The sequence below is a fragment of the Sorex araneus genome, chromosome 8 (assembly GCF_027595985.1).
Source record: "Sorex araneus isolate mSorAra2 chromosome 8, mSorAra2.pri, whole genome shotgun sequence".
NCBI lineage: Eukaryota > Metazoa > Chordata > Mammalia > Eulipotyphla > Soricidae > Sorex > Sorex araneus.
In genome coordinates, this window is record NC_073309.1 from 2,902,848 (window position 1) to 2,921,067 (window position 18,220).

The 18,220-nt window shown below is 57.7% G+C and overlaps 1 protein-coding gene across 1 annotated transcript in view; it reads right to left on the bottom strand.

Moving 5' to 3' along the window:
* Nucleotides 1–18,220, bottom strand: part of HSD17B2 (hydroxysteroid 17-beta dehydrogenase 2) — a 63,473-nt gene that overhangs the window by 21,566 nt on the left and 23,687 nt on the right. Inside the window, exons 2-3 of the mRNA XM_004600850.2 lie at nucleotides 5,097–5,309; nucleotides 367–552 (exon numbers count right to left, since the gene is read on the bottom strand). Coding sequence (XP_004600907.2) covers nucleotides 367–552; nucleotides 5,097–5,309 — 399 coding nt within the window. The remainder of the gene's footprint in view (nucleotides 1–366; nucleotides 553–5,096; nucleotides 5,310–18,220) is intronic.

Below are 18,220 nucleotides of genomic sequence, written 5' to 3' on the forward strand. Positions count from 1 at the left end.
TGGGAGCCCCGGCAGGCTGCAGACTGAGCTCTGGGCTCGGGGGGACGGGAGACACTGTCACTCCCCTTAGGGAGAGCAGGAGCGTGGACTCAGCCGGGGGACCCCAGGGGCCAGCGTCCGCTGCACGCGGGACTTGCCATAAAGCCGGGACACCTGGGGGCCGCGAGAAGCCCGAGTCCCCGCAGGGAAGGGACGCGTCTGGGGAGGGAAGCGCGGCCTGAGCAAAGGTTCCTTATGTCGAGATCGACAGCAGACAAAGCCACGGACTCGTCTCCCCCTCCCCACCCCACCCCCCGCGGGAGCCTGCCCTGCCCTGTCCGGCCCTCCTGGCGCGGCCGTGCCCCCTGACGGGCGGGGCCCACTCACCCGCCATGCTGCTGATGTTCACCAGCCGCCCCTTGGACTTGCGGAGAAGCGGCAGGAAGGCCTTGGTGACCTCCACGGCCCCGAAGAAGTTCACGGCCATGCAGCGCCTGTACTCGGCCATGGGGATCAGCTCCGCGTCGGCCGGGAAGCCCATGATCCCCGCGTTGTTGATCACGGCCCACAGACCTGCGAGGGGAAGGGGGGGACTCAGGAAGGCCAGGTGCGGCGGGGCCCTCAGGGCCGGGGTCCGAGCCCGCTCTGAGGCGGAGGGCCTCGTGCATCACTGAGACTCTCAAACCGCCGCCTCCCTGAGCCCCTAAAGCAACTACCTCGGTGGGGAGACGCCAGGAGAGAAGCCAGTTTGGAAATGCTGAGCACTGAGTTTGAGCAGGATGTATTTTTCTCTCTGCAGGTGGCAAGGAGCACTCCTGGCAGTGCTCGGGGCTTAGTCCTGCTCTATGCTCAGGGCTCACTCCTGGCAGTGCTCGGAGCTTAGTCCTCGCTCTCTGCTCAGGACTCACTCCTGACAGTGCTCGGGCAAGCGCCTTAACCCCCGAACTGTCTCTTTGGACAGAGGAGGTGTATTCTTTGGCCTCAGAGCCCTTTCCTGCGATCTGGCAACTAAGTATTTTCTTTCTTTCTGGTGGGAAAGATACAAAAGTAGAGAGAGAGATGCAGAAACAGGAGAACTGAAAGGCTTGTCGCAGCCTGGCAGAATGAGGCACACCTAGGCGCTGGGTGGGACCTGGAAATGAAGCTCTCGCACCCACACCCGGAGGTCTGGCGTTTGCACAGGGTAATGGTAGGGAAATCCTGCTGAACGTTTGTTAGACCAACCAGAGCTGGCACCGACACGTACAAGCCCTCCAAGCAACGCTGGGGATGGTGGCAGTGGGGCTGGTGTACTGGCTTTCTTACAGTGTGGGACCGTGTCCAGTCCCTCCACCTGTGCACACCTTCGACAGCCAACATGCAGCTGGCAGCTTGAGAAGACTCGAGAACATTTTCTAAGAAAGGCCAGAGCTCTGGGTCATGCGGGTCCTGTCATCTCTGGCTCAGTCACTGCCTGTGAGAGCAGCTGAACCACCCATGCAAATGAGGGGGAGCAGCCAGACCACCCCATGCAAATGAGGGGAGCAGCCAGACCACCCCATGCAAATGAGGGGGAGCAGCCAGACCACCCCATGCAAATGAGGGGGAACAGCCAGATGACCCGTGCAAATGAGGGGGAGCAACCAGACCACCCCATGCAAATGAGGGGGAACAGCCAGACCACCCCATGCAAATGAGGGGGAACAGCCAGACTACCCCATGCAAATGAGGGGGAACAGCCAGACCACCCCATGCAAATGAGGGGGAACAGCCAGACCACCCCATGCAAATGAGGGGAGCAGTCAGACCACCCCATGCAAATGAGGGGAGCAGCCAGACCACCCCATGCAAATGAGGGGGAACAGCCAGACCACCCCATGCAAATGAGGGGGAGCAGCCAGCCCACCCCATGCAAATGAGGGGAGCAGCCAGACCATCCCCTGCAAATGAGGGGGAACAGCCAGACCACCCCATGCAAATGAGGGGGAGCAGCCAGACCATCCCCTGCAAATGAGGGGGAACAGCCAGACCACCCCATGCAAATGAGGGGGAGCAGCCAGCCCACCCCATGCAAATGAGGGGGAGCAGCCAGCCCACCCCATGCAAATGAGGGGAGCAGCCAGACCACCCCATGCAAATGAGCGGGAACAGTCAGACCACCCCGTGCAAATGAGGGGGAACAGCCGGACCACCCCACACAAATGAGCGGGAGCAGCCAGACCACCCCATGCAAATGACGGGGAACAGCCAGATGACCCCATGCAAATGAGGGGGAACAGCCAGAGGACCCCATGCAAGTGAGCAGGAACAGCCAGGCCACCCCCTGCAAATGAGGGGGAACAGCCAGACCACCCCATGCAAATGAGCGGGAGCAGCTATGTTCACACCCTGATCCTAAGCGTCCACATTTGAACCCCAGAGAGTTCGTGTGGCCAAAAGTAAAGAAAATAATTCTTTCATTTTGTTTTGGGGCCAGCCGGGCGGAGCTCAGGGGCTCACAGCCAGCTTGTTGCTCAGGGCCACCCCTGTCAGTGTCAGGGACCCTGTAGTGCCGGGAACAGAATCTGAAAAGCCTGGACTCAGATCTTCTTCGGGGTGCTGCAGAGGTCTTGCACGTGACCAGTGCAACCAGCTCCGCAGGGGCCCTGAGCACCCCCGGGGTAGCTGGGGGCCCCCGAGCCCCCGCTGGCTGTCAGGCCCACCACACAGAACCAGGCCTCGTGGGGAGCAGGCATCTCTCCCACACCACGGGGAGGGGGCGTATTTTCAAAAATTACTCTGATTTCTTTGGGCTGCTCAAAATCCCTTCTTAGGAGACAGAGAGATAGCACAGAGGGTCTGGCGCTTGCCTTGCACACCCCGAACCCGGGTTCAACCCCCAGGACCCCACTGGATCCCCTAAGCACCAGGAGTGATTCCTGAGCACAGACTCAGGAGTAAGCCTGAGCACAGCCAGGTGAGGCTCCCAAACAGACAATAAGCAAAATTAACCAGGAGCTGTCCTGATCACCCAGGCTACAGGAAAGAGGGGGCCGCTCTTACCAACTTCCAGAACCCAGTGAGAAGTGCAGGTACGCAGGTTCAGTGAAGGCAAACTCCACTCAAGGCACAGGGGATTGGGCCCATCCCCCTCATCCCCACCTTCCCCGGGGAACCCTGGAGGTCACACCCACAAATTGCTTACAGCTGCTTAAGCTCCTTACCGACCATGATCCAGAGACACACAAAAGAATCTCCAAACCTGGGGGTGGGGGCTGCAGCGATAGCACAGCGGGTAGGGCGTTTGCCTTGCACGAGGCCGACCCGGGTTCGAATCCCAGCATCCCATATGGTCCCCTGAGCAACGCCAGGGATAATTCCTGAGTGTAGAACCAGGAGTAACCCCTGTGCATTGCTGGGTGTGACCCAAAAAAGCAAAAAAAAAAAAAAAAAAAAGAATCTCCAAACCCAGCAGCTCACTGCAAAGGTTTCTCCGAACCCTAACTATCTAAAATTTTAGAATTCCAGGAGCACGCGGCCACTCTTGCGGCCACACAATATGTTATGTTATTCATAACAAGAAATACAAAAGAGAGTATGAGGGGACTTGTCTGCCTTAGAGGCAGGGGGACGGTGGGATGGGAGGGTTTCTGGGGACCTTAGTGTGGGAGATGTACACTGGTGGCGGGTTGGGTGATCATTATATGACAAACTCAAACAGGAAAGCTTTGTAACTGTATCTCATGGTTATTTAATAATAATAATAATAATAAAATTAACATTCTGAATATTTTTTAAAAAGTGATGTGGAGTTCATGCCCAATTCACTCAGCGTAGTCACTGGCTGAATAAATGGCAGTACACTTAAAAGAAAAAGAGGGGGCAGCTCTGCAGAACCTGCTTGGACACACCAGGCGCCGGAGGCCAGATGAGTGAGTGGCCAGAGGTGAGGAAGGAGACCTCAGGGCCCCGGGCCGGTGGAGCAGCTCCGCATCCTGATCTTACAGAGTTCCACGCATTTTTAGATCACAGCACCACGTGTACACACACGCGGGCACACGGCGACCCGTGAGGCGCTGAGGCTCGTCCGGTGCCAGCTGCCTGGCGTGGCCGTTACGCAAGGTGTTTGGCCAGGGAGGAGCCGGGGAGGGAGTGGCTGTTGCCTGTGAGTGGACGGCGATTGCAAACAAAAACCCAGATGTAAAACCGCAGCACACAGCAGGCGCCCCCAGCTCCCGCCACCTGGCTCGGAGCTGGCCTCCAACAAGCCCATTAGAACCACAGGCCCTCACCCGGGGGCAGAAGTGACCCAAACGTATGAACAGTGGACAAGGTGTCCCATCCAGCTTCACGAGACGTTGTGGAGGGAGCCCCACGGTGCCGGGCCTCTCACGGGAGCTGGTTTTCCGTCTAATCTACCAGCCCCCGGGACTCGTCAGCAGATACCCTTGACTCCTGCGCCGCTTCCCGGCGGTCGGAGAGAGACTTGGAGAGAGCAGGCAGGAGGTACGCTGGCCTCCCCGTCCCCCGCAGGTGCTGGCACAGAGAAGCCCACCTGGCAAGCATCCCTTCTCTGTTTGTTTCACTTTAGGGCCATGCCCCGCTGTGCTCAGGGCTTACTCCTGGGTCTGTGCTCAGGGTCACTCCTGGGGGGAGGGGCTTGCTGGGCAGACGGTGGTGGGCAGGGATAAGTACAGGGGTGAGGCACTTGCCTCGCAGGTGGCCAACTCAGGTTCGATCCCCGGCACCACTCTGGGTTCCTTGATTTGGCTACCTTAAGCCACGAGTAACCACTGAGCACTGCCAAGGATGATCTCAGTACAAAAGAAAAATAAATAATGAAAATAACTAGCAGAGCGGTAGTACAGCAGAGAGGGCACTTGCCTTGCACACGACCGACCCAGGTTTGATCCCCGACATCCCAGAGGGGCCCCCCGAGCACCGCCAGGACCAACTCCTGAGGGCAGAGCCGGGAGGGACCCCTGAGCATCGAAAGGAATGGCCAAAAATAGGGGGGGGGGAGAAAAAGAACCAAGGAAGGGCTGGGGGAAGGTTGGCCCCATCTCCGAGTGCCCCCAGCTCGTGGGGGGGGCAGCCACGAGGCGAGGTGGGCAGCGGGAGGGCAGCGCGGGGAGCTGGACCCTGGGGGCCGCACGTACCTCTCTTCTGCAGCTTGGCCGCCACCTTGCTGTGGGCGTCCTTGATCTGCTCGGGGGCCGTGACGTCCAGCTGGAGCACGCAGAGGCGGCTGGAGCAGGTCCTGCGCAGGCCCTCCGCGCCCGGCCCCCTCTCGGCCAGGACGCCGGCGAACACCGTGAAGCCCAGCTCGTCCAGGTACTTGCACAGCGCATGGCCAAGGCCGGTATCGCCACCTGCAGAGGGACCGGGCAGCCGGGGGACACGTCAGGCTCCCGGGGAAGCTCGGCGTGGAGGAGGCAGAGAAGGGCAGACTCTTTGCAGGGGGGAATCGGGACAAGAGGCAGAGCGTGGACCAGAGACGTGGCCATTGACCAAAGGAGGGAAAGGCAGCGGGGGGGACGGAGACCCCTCCCCGACGTGGGGGTTGCCGGAGCTGCCGTCACCCCTGGAACTCGCCCTGGAACTACCCCTCACGTTAGCACTCGGAGTCGGCTTCCCTGGCGGGACCCTCGGGCTGGAGCAATGACAGGGGCTCCCTCTGGGTGATGGACAAGGGTCCGAGCCTTGCGTGCCTCACCCACAGGCCCCTTGCCGAGCCCCGGCACAGTCAGCAGCCCCGGGAAGACCCCAGGAAGCAGGCGGCGGGCTCAGCACGTGACTCGGCAGAGCAGAAGGGGATGTGTACCAGGGTGGGCTGTCAGAGCGTGAGCGGGCGCTCACCCAGGCCGCGGGCCGTGGCAGGCCCTGGACAGGGTGCACGCAGGATGCAGGTGTCTGAAGTGCCGCGGAGGACGCCCAGCCCGGAGGGGGGCTCCCGGGGGCCACGCCAGCAGGAAGCGCGGCAGGAATAGCAGCAGGAATAGCGAGCCCGTCCCGCCCACTCAGAAGGCAAGAGGTCCTCTTGGGCCCGGATTGCACCCGAGGGCGTTCCCGATGGACTCGCACAACCTCTGCGGCAGGGGCCAGGAGCCGCGCTACGCCCTCCCCGCCCTCCCCGTCCTCCCCGCCCTCCCCGCCCTCCCCACTCTCCCCATCCTCCCCGCCCTCCCCGTCCTCCCCATCCTCCCCGCCCTCCCCGCCCTCCCCGCCCTCCCCGTCCTCCCCGCAAGAATGCGCAGGCGGGCTGGAGAGAAGGGACAGCGGGCAGGTGGCCAGTCCGGTTGGATCCCTGGCACCCTGGCACCCCTGAGAGGGCCCCAAGCCCCACGGGGGGAGGCTCAAAAAACTTTAAAAAGAACCCCCAATGGGGATGTAGAGGAAGCCGTGGCTGACACAGCAGACAGTGACCCTGACGTTGGAGCCCATGGCCCTGCACGCGGCCGTCCAGCCGGGAAACAGCAGCACGGAGCACCCAGCCCTAGCACCTCCCAGGAAGAGAGAAAGCTCAGACCACCATGCCCAGCACCCAGGTTGCCTCGTCACTTGGAGCCCCCCTCCAGCCCCCTGAGCTCCGGGAAGGGCACCGACCTCTGCCCCCCTCGGGCCTGGCCACCTGGTGTCCCCCACCTGGTGACATGTTCCCCACGCGTGTTGCCAGGATCCGCCCCTTTCCCCATCCCGGGGGCTGGGGGGGGCCCGAAGGTGACCTTTGTCCTGTGGAGCCCCTCTCCCTGGCCACGCTGGGGGGACCCGGTCAGCCGGCTCCTCCCGCCTGGGAGCACGGCGCCGACTTGAAGATGCAGACAGCCGTCACTCCGGCCAGGCCTGGGAGGGAGACAGTGCGGGGCTGTGCGGGCAGTGGCCGCTGACCCCATCGCGGGGGCGGGGAAACGGGGCAGGTGCTACCAAAGGGCGAGGAGACATAGCCGCAGGCGCGAGCGGCGTCTCAAGAGGCCCCCGTGGTCCAGCGGACGAGCCGAGACCCCCACCCCCCTCCCGACAGCACTCTGGTGTCCGGAGAGCCCTGAGCCAACCACCTGCACGGGGACATTTCGGGGGAAGGCAGGGTGGTCCTAAGCGGGGCTCGGCGGGCACAGAACCACGCGGCCGGATGGTCCAGGTGGGGTGCTGGGGGGGGGGGGCTGCAGTGCTGGGGGTCAGGCTTTGACCATGCTCACAGCGGGCCCCAGCTCCGCGTGTCTCCCTCGAGACCCCCAGGTCCTCACAGTGAGTCCCCCCTTTGTCAAGTCGAGTCGTCCGCCCAGCTCCGCGTCCTTCCCTCCTTGCAGACGGAGAAGGACTCGCTGCTCAGAACGTCCAACCTCAGGTGACCCAGAAATCCTGCTCCGGGCCAGACGCCCCTGCGGGACACGACGGCCGAGTCCACACAGGAACACCCGCGTGTCCATCGACAGTGTCCATCTCGGGCTGACCCGATCTGTGCCGGGCGGGAGGCGGGCGGGGGCCAGGCGCCGGCTGAACAGACCGTGAGGTCCCCCAGGCGTTTCCACGTCTGCGGCTCGTGCCAGGCGCAGCCTGAACCCCTGGAGCTGGGCAGGGGGCAGGTGCGGCAGGAGGCGGCGGGTGGGGGGGGGCGCCTCTGATCCTGCCCCGTCTTCTCTGTGCGGGGAACAACCCCGCGAACCCCTTCAAAGGCAGTGCCCGGAGCTCCCTGCGGGCGCAGGACCTGCCAGGAGGGCCAGCCTGGCACAGAGCTGGCGCGAGTCGCGGACACGGAACCTCATGGTCCGTCCTGGGAACCGGCCAGGGTCAGAAACGCCCCCACCCCGTGTTCTGGCAACCGCTTTGCATGAGGAAATCCTCTCTCCCACGTGACTCGGAAAAGACACAGATGCTGCCCCCTCCCCCGCCCTGCCGGCACACGGCCTCCCCCTGCGTCCCTCGTCTCGTCTTGTTCCCTAAGCTGCTTGTCCCCCAACAGTCCTGCAGCAGACCGAGGGCCCGGGGTCCGGGCTGCCCCCTCTGCGGTCTGGCTGAGACACGCCCACCCTCACCCCCTCCACAGCCCCCGTGTCGGGGCTGACTAGATAGTCAGGAAGAGCCCGTGTAGACTGGAGCACACACCGGGAGGAACGGGCGAGACTACGCGTGGGGCCTGGCTGGCTTGGATGAGGCTGCACACCCTCCTTTAAGCCGCCTTCAGTAAGCAGCTTCATGAGCTTCCGTTTACGGAACGAGCCAGCCGTGCTCCTCTTCCGGGAGCCTGGACCCAGCCCTGCCTCTGGGCTGCTTGTCCTCAGCCTGCAGACCCTCGGCCCTTGGCCTGCTTGTCTTCAGCCTGCAGACCCCCGGCCCTTGGCCTGCTTGTCCTCAGCCTGCAGACCCCCGGCCCTTGGCCCGCTTGTCCTCAGCCTGCAGACCCTCGGCCCTTGGCCCGCTTGTCCTCAGCCTGCAGACCCCCGGCCCTTGGCCCGCTTGTCCTCAGCCTGCAGACCCCCGGCCCTTGGCCTGCTTGTCCTCAGCCTGCAGATGAGCTTTCGGCTCCGCCTGCTCTTCCTGTAGCTCCGTCTTTGCACGCTCTCCCTGCAACTCCTCTGCAGATGCCCTCACTGTGCTGAGCCCTTTAGAGCACGAACAGCGGGACGGTGAGTACAGGAGGTCTCAGGCTCACCCTCGTCACAGGGTCTGAGCGAACCCGGACCCGCCGTGAAATATAATTTCTCTCGCGTTCCTTGTCCCAGCGCCTCTGAGTGAATGAACGTTCAGGAACACCCCTGCCTCGCTCCTCTCCTCTCTGAACTTCCGGGCACTTGCAGACCTTCTGGTCTGAGTGTCCCCCTCCCGCTATGCCCCCCAGGCCCCGCCATAGTCCATGCTTCCTAAATCTGGATTTAGTTGAGGTGTAATGGGGAACCGACCTGCTCTTCCTTCCCACTGAGGAGGCCCGGCCAGGAGACTCAGTGTCTCTGGGCCTCAATTTTCTCATCTCTAAACTGGGCATCACACACAAGGCTCAACCTTTAACAACATGTTAGTGATCTCTTACAGCAGGGTTTAATGACCCCTGGGCAAAATACAACAATCTTCACACTCTTTCCTCTAAGGATATTTTTTGTAGCATTTTCAGTGGGTTTTCATAGCAAATAGTACAAAATATATTATTTTGGTTCTGCCTGAAGCAGGGGTTGGGGATCCGGATGGAAACATGTGAAATATGGTGGTGGGAAGGTGTCATGGTGGTGGGATTGGTGTTTGAATATTAAATGTAATCGAGGATTGTGAACTACTTCATAAAATGTAAAAATAAAAATAAAATAGACTGGGCATCACGCTGACACCTTGCATGACTCAGTATTTATGATGTGCTCAGCAGCACCCGTGCCAAATGATTACTAGTGAGGCCTTTCATTTATTATCTGGGGTCGGGCTTTGGGACCGGCGTGTTGGTGCTCAAGGCTTTCTCCTGGCTCTGCACCCAGGGTCACTCCTGGGGGTGCTTGGGGACCCTGTGCGGAACCTGGAGTCAAACCCTGGCCAGCCGCATGCAGGCAGCACCTGACTCGCTGTTCCACCTCTGTCCCCCTTTTATTTTTCTGGTTTTTGGGTCACACCCGGCAGTGCACAGGGGTCACTCCTGGCTCTGCACTCAGGAATTACTCCTGGCGGTGCTCAGGGGACCCTCTGGGTTGCTGGGAATCGAACCCGGGTCGGCCGCGTGCAAGGCAAACGCCCTCCCCGCTGTGCTCTCGCTCCAGCCCCATGTCCCCCTTTTACTAGTATTTTCAAATCGGACTTTGCCGACCTTTCGGCTGCCAGGGCTCACAGGCCCCGTCCGGGCAAACGCAGAGTTTCTCTCTGAGCGTCCCACACACCTTGCTTGAGACTCGCACCTGCCCGCCCTGCTGTCCGGCAGCTGGACCTCAGGCTCCCCCCGCAGTGATGCCCACGCGCCACCCCTGGCTGGCGCCAGATAATCTCGTCATCGGCCACCACCCAGATCACATGTCCTTCTCTCCCGGAGGAGAGTAACACGACGCTTGCCATAACCACGCTGCCGGACCCTGTGCCAGGCTGTTTCTCTGGGTCACCCCAGAGGGGGCGGGGGAGACCCCTCCCCACCCCAAGGGACCCAGCCCCACAGCCAAGAACCTCCAGAACTCAACTTCTGCCCTGTTCACGGCCGCTCTCCACATGCTCGGGCCGAGCGTCATCCCCGAGGGAACCTTCTCTCTGGGAATGCGGCCGGGACACACTCCCTAGGACACGCCCTACCCAGGGTCCAAGAGCACCGCGCCACATCTGATGGAATCCAAAGTAGGATGCAACCAACCTGAGAGGGAAATATTGTGTGACTTCAGCTCTGCTTTGGGAGAGGGGTTGGGGTTCGGGATGGAAACACCTGGAATATGGTGGTGGGAAGGTGTCGTGGTGGTGGGATTGGTGTTTGAATACTAAATGCAGTCAAATATTGTGAACTACTTTATGAAATTTTAAAAAGAGTTTTCAAAAAATCCTTGTGTCTTATGGAGAAGAGGATTAATCACAGCTCCAGGTAGGCGCCATGTCTGTCCGAGGTATTGTGAAAATAAACCACAGAATCTCAACTGAAAAAAATCAAAGATATTATTCATATATAATAACATATACATACTCCTAAAATTAGGAGTAAATGTATATTTACGCCTAAAATAGAGATGACCTTGGGTCCAGGTGTAGGATAACACAGCCTCCGGTAGTTTAGGTTTATTGGGTTACTCCCATCACAGTGCTCCCTTTCCTCTGTGTTTATTTGTAACTTCTTTCTTTGTGCTCTGTTGACTTGCAAATATTGTTTTTCTCTTCTCCTTGAGTCCTTTGCATAGTTTATTCAGAGCCATGTTCTTTTGTATGGGCACAGGAGGACAGCAGTAAATGATATGCTTTTGTAATCTGGGAGTCATTTGATTCTACATGATATTTCCTCCTGGGCATCTGTTCTCTCGACCTAAGCCTCAGCTGCCCTTACTTCCTTGCACCCCCAAAAGCAGAGTCCTGATGAGGGATGGGATGGAACCAGGGCAAGGGGTAAGTTATGTGCTACCTTGGCATCAAGATGGGCCTGGCCAAAGTGCCTAATGCTTAACTATAAGTTAAGAGCTTGGTCACGGACAAATGCTGTCATGATCCAAAAAGTAATAACTTGATTTGGACCCTGCTAGGGTTAGGAATGATTAATCTGGCCTGAGTCTGTGGCGAGATGTTGCCAGGAGAGCTGCCCTAGAAGCCTCAGTGTATCTCTGACTGTGTCCATACAAAAATAACTAGTATTAAGAAGTTGATGGAGTTTTTGGACTGAGGAAAGGAGAAAAACACCTTAAGAGGTATTTTGCCTGCGGGCAGTCAGGAAGGGCTTTGGGATCCCTGTAGGTGGGGTTTCCCTTGAACCTGCTGGGCCCTCAGGAAGGGCTTTCTTAGGTTGATTTTGCTCTCTCCAGAGAGACGAGTAGGAGGAGAGAGAGAAGAGGGAGAGAATCCAGAGAGCTGGGGTGGAGGAGAGAGGGGCAGGAGAGACGGGGGGCCGGGAACGAGGGCCAGTGTGGGACTAGACAGCGGAGCTCAGGGAGACTGAACAGGCACGTGGAGAGAATGGGACAAGCGGCAACTGACCAATCAACCAGCTGGGCCCTCGTTTTCTCTTTCGTCTTCCCCTTGGCCTGGGCCCCCTCGGCTGCTGGAACCGACCCGGAACCGAGCAGCCCGGAACCGACCCCCGGAACCCAACGGGACTCTCCCCGGTCTCTCCCCGGCAGGAGTGTTTCCCTCTGGGGAGACGGCCAAGCAGCAGGAGACTTGCCCTGCATTGCGCAGAGTAGCTCTTACTAAAAGGAAGGATTATTTCATTTTATTATTATATGGGCACCTTGAGAGGTGCCAGGCCCCTTCCCACTCCAACAGCCACCGGGGGAGAGTCACTAGGACCCCCGGGACTTCATAAGCGGGCGCAGCCTGAGTGCAGGCCTGGCCTGGCCCACGGCGTCTTTCATACAAACTGCGCTGCACTGAAGAACCTGCCAGCTGGGGCTGGAGCGATAGCACAGCGGGGAGGGCGTTTGCCTTGCACGCAGCCGACCCGGGTTCAAATCCCAGCATCCCATAGGGTCCCCTGAGCACCGCCAGGGGTGATTCCTGAGTGCATGAGCCAGGAGTGACCGACCCCTGTGCATCGCCGGGTGTGACCCAAAAAGAAAAAAAAAAAAAAAGAACCTGCCAGCTGGGGCTGGAGCGATAGCACAGCGGGGAGGGTGTTCACTTGCACGCAGCAGACCAGGGTTCGATTCCCAGCATCCCATATGATCCCCTGAGTACCGCCAGGGGTAATTCCTGAGTGTAGAGTCAGGAGTGACCCTGGTGCATTGCCGGGTGTGACCCAAAAAGAAAAAAATAAAAAAGGCAAAATTCTAGTTCACTGCAGACAGGGGGGAGGGGGCAGAGCCCAGGACACTTACTTAAACATTGTAACAACACCCCCTTCCCTTACTTATATAGGAGGCCAGGGGTGGCCGAGAGAGAGTAGGGGGGGTGAGGCCCTTGCATGCCATCAGCCCAGGCCGATCCTCAAGTCCCACCACGTACTGCCAGGGCACTGCCAGGAGAGATCCCTGAGCACGCAGCCAGGAGTACGCCCTGAGCACTGCCAGGTGTGACCCAAACACAAGACAAACTACAGCCAGCCGGCAGGGGTTGGAGAGAGGGCCTGGGGCAGAGCCAGACCGCTCCTGTCCGTCGCCTTGTGGAAGTAAATGGCCTTCCCCTGGCGTGCGTCCTTGATGAATAATTTCTCCACACTGTTGTTATTCCTCTGTCCCGTTGGGCAACCGGGCTGCCGGGAGACGAAATACTGGCCAGGGCTGCCCGGCTGCAGTTACGCAGGCTCTCGAACCCAGACGGGCACTTGCAACAGAGTGTCCTCCTGCTGGACGGCTGCTCCAGCGGGACCCTGAGCAAATCACCAGACTTGCGCCTCTGAGCCCTGTCCTGCCGCTGCTGCCCGGCCCCCCGATGCCAACCCCCACCCCCACAGTCCCCTCTCACTGCTCCCCGTTGAAGGCTTCTCCGTGCTGCCTGGCCTGAGCCCGGCCTCCAGCTCCACTCAGCTCAGCCCGCCGTCAGTTCGCGCCAGGCTGGGGTCTGTGTTCTCGGGGGATGTCTGAAATTGCCATCATCCTTGCCCCGCGTTTCCCGGAAGGTCTCTTCAGGGTGACCCCTGAGGAAACGGAGGACATGACTCAGGAGACTAATATCAGCCCAAATTGATACCTAAGGGAGCAACTGAAACCGTCTTCCCCGACTTCTCTTTTTTTTTTTTTTTTTTTTGCTTTTTGGGTCACACCCAGCAATGCTCAGGGGTTATTCCTGGCAGTGCTTGGGGGACCATATGGGATGCCGGGGATCGAACCTGGGTCGGCCGCGTGCAAGGCAAATGCCCTACCCGCTGTGCTATCGCTCCGGCTCCCCGACTTCTCTTACGGGAATCCCAGATCCCACTGTGACTATTGCCTGGGCCGGAAGCAGCGGGAGAGTAGTTCAGACAGGGACAATGGAGAAAAGAAACTCGAAAAACTGAAGAAGGTGCCGAGTGCCGAGGAGGCCGCCCTCTTCTGCCGAGGAGACCGTGCAGATGGATGAGAGGAAGCGGCCGTGCGACAGTTCCTACGAAACCCGGCGCCCACAGAGGGAGACAGGGAGGCCTGCAGAATGAAACGCCAGAGGCCAGACGACCCCGCGGCCTCCTTCTTAGGACAGTAGAGACTAGTCACAGACACCACCCCAGAGACACAGTGAACTCACTCTTCTCGGCTCCTTTTGGAAGATGAGAAACGGAAAAATTCGCATCTGCTCTTCATGCTCCCTGACTTAAACAATAAAGCTTCCAGAGGTTGCCTAGCAAGTTCACTCCCCTCCACAGTGACGATGAACGGGAGCGAGAGCACAGCGGGGAGGGTGTTTGCCTTGCACGCAGCCGACCCAGGTTCGATTCCCACGTCCCTCTCGGAGAGCCCGGCAAGCTACCGAGAGTATCCCGCCCGCACGGCAGAGCCTGGCAAGCTCCCCGTGGCGTATTCGATATGCCAAAAACAGTCACAACAAGTCTCACCATGGAGACGTTACTGGTGCCTGCTCGAGCAAATCGATGAACACTGGGGACGACAGTGCTCAGTGCTCGTCTTGGGGGAGGTTATCCTGAGGGGGAGCCCTTGGTGGGGATTCGTGCTCTGAAGAGACCTTTGAAGAACCAGACTGCCCGCTGAGCCAGAGATCAGGGCACCCTGAGAGCCGGCCCAGCGGCCTGCGTTACTACGGGCCACGCTGGGTTTGCTCCCTCCAGTTCTCTCTCCGTCTGACTTCCTGCTTCTGTCCTTCCTGTTTCTGTCCGAGGGCCCCGCCTTCACTCTTCACGTCTCCACAGATCCCGCTAAGCCATGTCACTGTCTGGAACTTTCCTTGCTCTCGCCCTCCCGGGTGGTTCCAAGGAGAGTTTCTCAGGTCTTGTGGACTTTCTCCCCATTGTCACTTGAGATGTTTCTCATGACTGGTGACGAGCTGGAGACAGGAAAGTCACCGAGGTAAAGGGGTCTTTCCCTCAGCAGGCGCCGTGGGAGGGTCTGCGGCTGGTGGGCGGAGCTGCAGGCTTGAGCTCAAGCCCCAGCTTCATAAAACTGCATAATCTCAAAATTTTACTGATATTTGGGCCGGAGCGATAGCACAGCGGGTAGGGCGTTTGCCTTGCACTCGGCCAACCCGGGTTCGATCTCCGGCATCCCATATGGTCCCCCAAGCACCGCCAGGAGTAATTCCTGAGTGCAAAGCCAGGAGTAACCCCTGAGCATCGCTGGGTGTGACCCAAAAAGCAAAAAAAAAAATTTAAAAAAAATTTACTGATATTTTTGTTACCTTTAAGTGGAGGTGATCACTACTGACTTCTTACTGGGTAATAGGGAGGATTAAATGAGAAAAAAAAAGACATATTGCTTGTTATAGAGCCTGGAACACAACAAATTAAACACACAGTAGGTATTATATTAGTGTACATACGTCTTATTTATCTAAATCTTATTTTGGGAGATCGATAAATCAGATATATAGATCTTCATTTTTTAAAATTTTTATTTCTTTTTTTGCTTTTTGGGTCCCACCCGGCGATGCACAGGGGTCACTCCTGGCTCTGCACTCAGGAATCACCCCTGGCGGTGCTCAGGGGACCATATGGGATGCTGGAATTCGAACCCAGGTCGGCCGCGTGCAAGGCAAATGCCCTACCCACTGTGCTATCACTCCAGCCCCTATTTTTAATTTTTTTAATAAAAATCTGTATCAGGCAAGTATCCAAGGGCTAAGTGTACACCGTGGTGGTTTTTCAGAATGAAATTACTTATGCAGCCAGCACGCTGGTCTGAAAGAAACCTCTCGCTCCCCAGAACTGTTCCTGATTCCCCTTCCTGTCACCCACCCGTTCACTCTGCAGATTCTCACAGCACAAATCAGTGCTGTTGTTTACTTTATTTCTTAAATTCGTATTTATTTTTGATTATTGCTTTGTTTGGGGGGCCATACCCAGTGGGGCTCAGGAGTCACTCCCAGCTCTGCCCCCAGGAATCACTCTGCAGTGCTCGGGACCGTACTCAGAGACGAGCCCTACCCATTGTGCTATCTCTCTGGCCCCGGAGATGTTTACTTTAACAGACTGATGCCATCGCAGACCACTGGTGGCTCACCTTGGGATGTGGCTTACCACAAATTGCAACACCTGTTAACGTGTTAGGTAAACAGCGTCACGTCACACGGGAGCTTACTCTGAGACTGGAGTTGCTTACTCGCCCGTTTCCAGGCAGTTGAACATGAGGAATTTCCTTTTTAACAGGTTCCAACTGTAGATTTCACAAGATAGGTTACCATCAAAATAACACCTGCAGAAACTTGTTAAGCAGCTACATAAAAAAAAAAAAAGCACACTCATAATAAAAAGTAAATTTACTCAAGATTAACATAACACAAAGAAGGGGAAAAAAAAAACAACGTGGCGTTGAAGCTAACCACCTCCACCACCACAGCTGAGGCCTGCCCGCCTCTTGTCTCTGACTCCACTAACCGGGAGCCGCCCGAACAACACCCCGGGAGCCTTTCTCACAGGAAAGGTGCTTCCTGACTGACAGCGTCTCATTGTACCAACACAGTGCCCCAAACTCACCTGGCGATCTTGAACCCCGTGGAGCCGGACGTTACCTGCCAAACTTGGTTCAGCTGACGGTCAAAAGCCCTGGAGAGCCCTGACTTCTCGGAACTCCCCATCTCCCGTGCCACTGGCCGTCACACCCAGCTGGCGCCAGCCTGGACATCGGCCCCTGGAGCAGTCCCTTGGAATGACACACTCCCCGAGAGTTGACACTTCAGAGGGAACGGGATAAAGCCAACCAGCCAACGCAAGGCCAAGTGGTCACTAAGGTGGTCAGTGACTGGGGAAGACGTTGCCAGGCACCCCGCGGGGAACAGCTCAACAGCTACTGCGGGAAAGGCTGTCCCAGGCCAGGCAGAGCTGGCGCAGACCCCCGGACCTTCGCTCAAGCAAGAACGAGGAGACCAGCAGACGGGAAGAGAATAAGAAGAGCAAGGGAGAGGCCTTGTTGGAGGGAGCCGGGCCGGCCCAGCTGGGGCGTTTGTCCCCGGCTCTAGAGAATATCTGGCAATACCCGGGGACATGTCCTGTCATCACGAGGTGGGCGTGGGTACGGCACTGGTGGGTCAGGGCTAAGGATTCCCTTTGGTTCCTCCAGAGCCTGGGACCGGCCCACAACACACAGCACACAACACACAGGGGTCTGGCCCCGATGTCAGCGGTCTCGAGGTTGAGAACCTGAGTCTAACCGTGGGGGGGTCTGCAGGCCTTGTGACGAGAGAGCATTAGAAGGACTTGAACAAAGAAAGGGACATAAACTAATTTAGGTCGTAAAAGAATGACTTTAAGATGTAGTAAATTGTAATTTGCATCATGAAAGTGAGAGGAAAGCAGAAGCTGTAACTGATCATTTCTCCTGCTTGGACTGTGCTAACACGAGGCCCAAGGCAGGACCTGCTTCTTCCTACCACCGCCTGGACACGCATTAAATATTGGTCCATTACTTTCTAAATTAAATGCACACTTGATGAGGGAAAACTTGCTTTATGGCCTGCTCAATCTCCAGAACAGTGCCTGGTGGACCCCCACTACTCTATTTTTTTTCCCCAAATGAATGAATGGCTCTCAAGGGGTTCATATGTTCATTCTCTTTTCATAGACAACTGACCTGCACTTTACCCCGACAAACTGATCTAATCAAGTCTGTGGGAGGTGGGGGGGGAGTATTTTTGTTCTTGTTTTTGCAATTTCCACAAGGACAATTGCAAGACATTTTCCGGAAAGTTCCCAGTGGGTGATATTCTCCATGTGTTTTCTCTGTAGCCATTGCTAGCCCTTGCTCATCTCCACCAGTTCATTATTAGCTGGGCTTTCAGTGAGCTGCCAGGCACGGGGATATCCCAGGGAGGAACTCAGACGTGATCCCTGCCTAGCCTTGTCAGCGCTTATAGAGAAGAAATACCAGAAACCAATGACTTGACAAAAAATAAAATCCATTCCGCACACACCCGGAGACAGGCTATGGAAAATCAGGGGATCAGTTTCGGAGGGTTCTAATAATATAGTTCTCTTATTGGCCTGGAGATAGCAGCGAGAAGGAGGGGGGAGGAAGAGCGGGAGAGGGGAGGAAGAGAAGGAGAGGGAGAGGGAGAGAGAGAGAGAGAGAGAGAGAGGGAGAGAGAGAAGACTTTTGTGGCATCCCTGCAAACCCATGATGGAGGCTTGTCCTTAAGACCTCACCCTCACCCAACCCTAACCACTTCCCAGAGTCTCATTTCTGTGCATCACATTGGGAAGGTGAGGGTTATTCAAGAGGGGTGCATGCGTGCGTGCGTGTGTGTGCGTGCGTGCGTGTGTGTGTGTGCGAGTGCGTGCATGTGTGTGCGTGCGTGTGTGCGTGTGTGTGTGTGTTTGGGGGAGGGGAAGCCATTTTCTATTCATTGCAGCAGCCTCAGAAAGTTTCCAGTTCAGTACAGAAAAGAGAGACTTTGCGTGACAGAGACGATGGACACGTCAGCCGTGGCGAGCCCGGCAGCGACGGGAACTCTGCTAGAGAACCGGGGCGGGTGGGAGGGACGCCCCCTGGGCCTGTCGCGGAGTGAGTAACGTACAAATTATCAAAATCGTACTACTATGAAAGTCCGCGTTCACAGC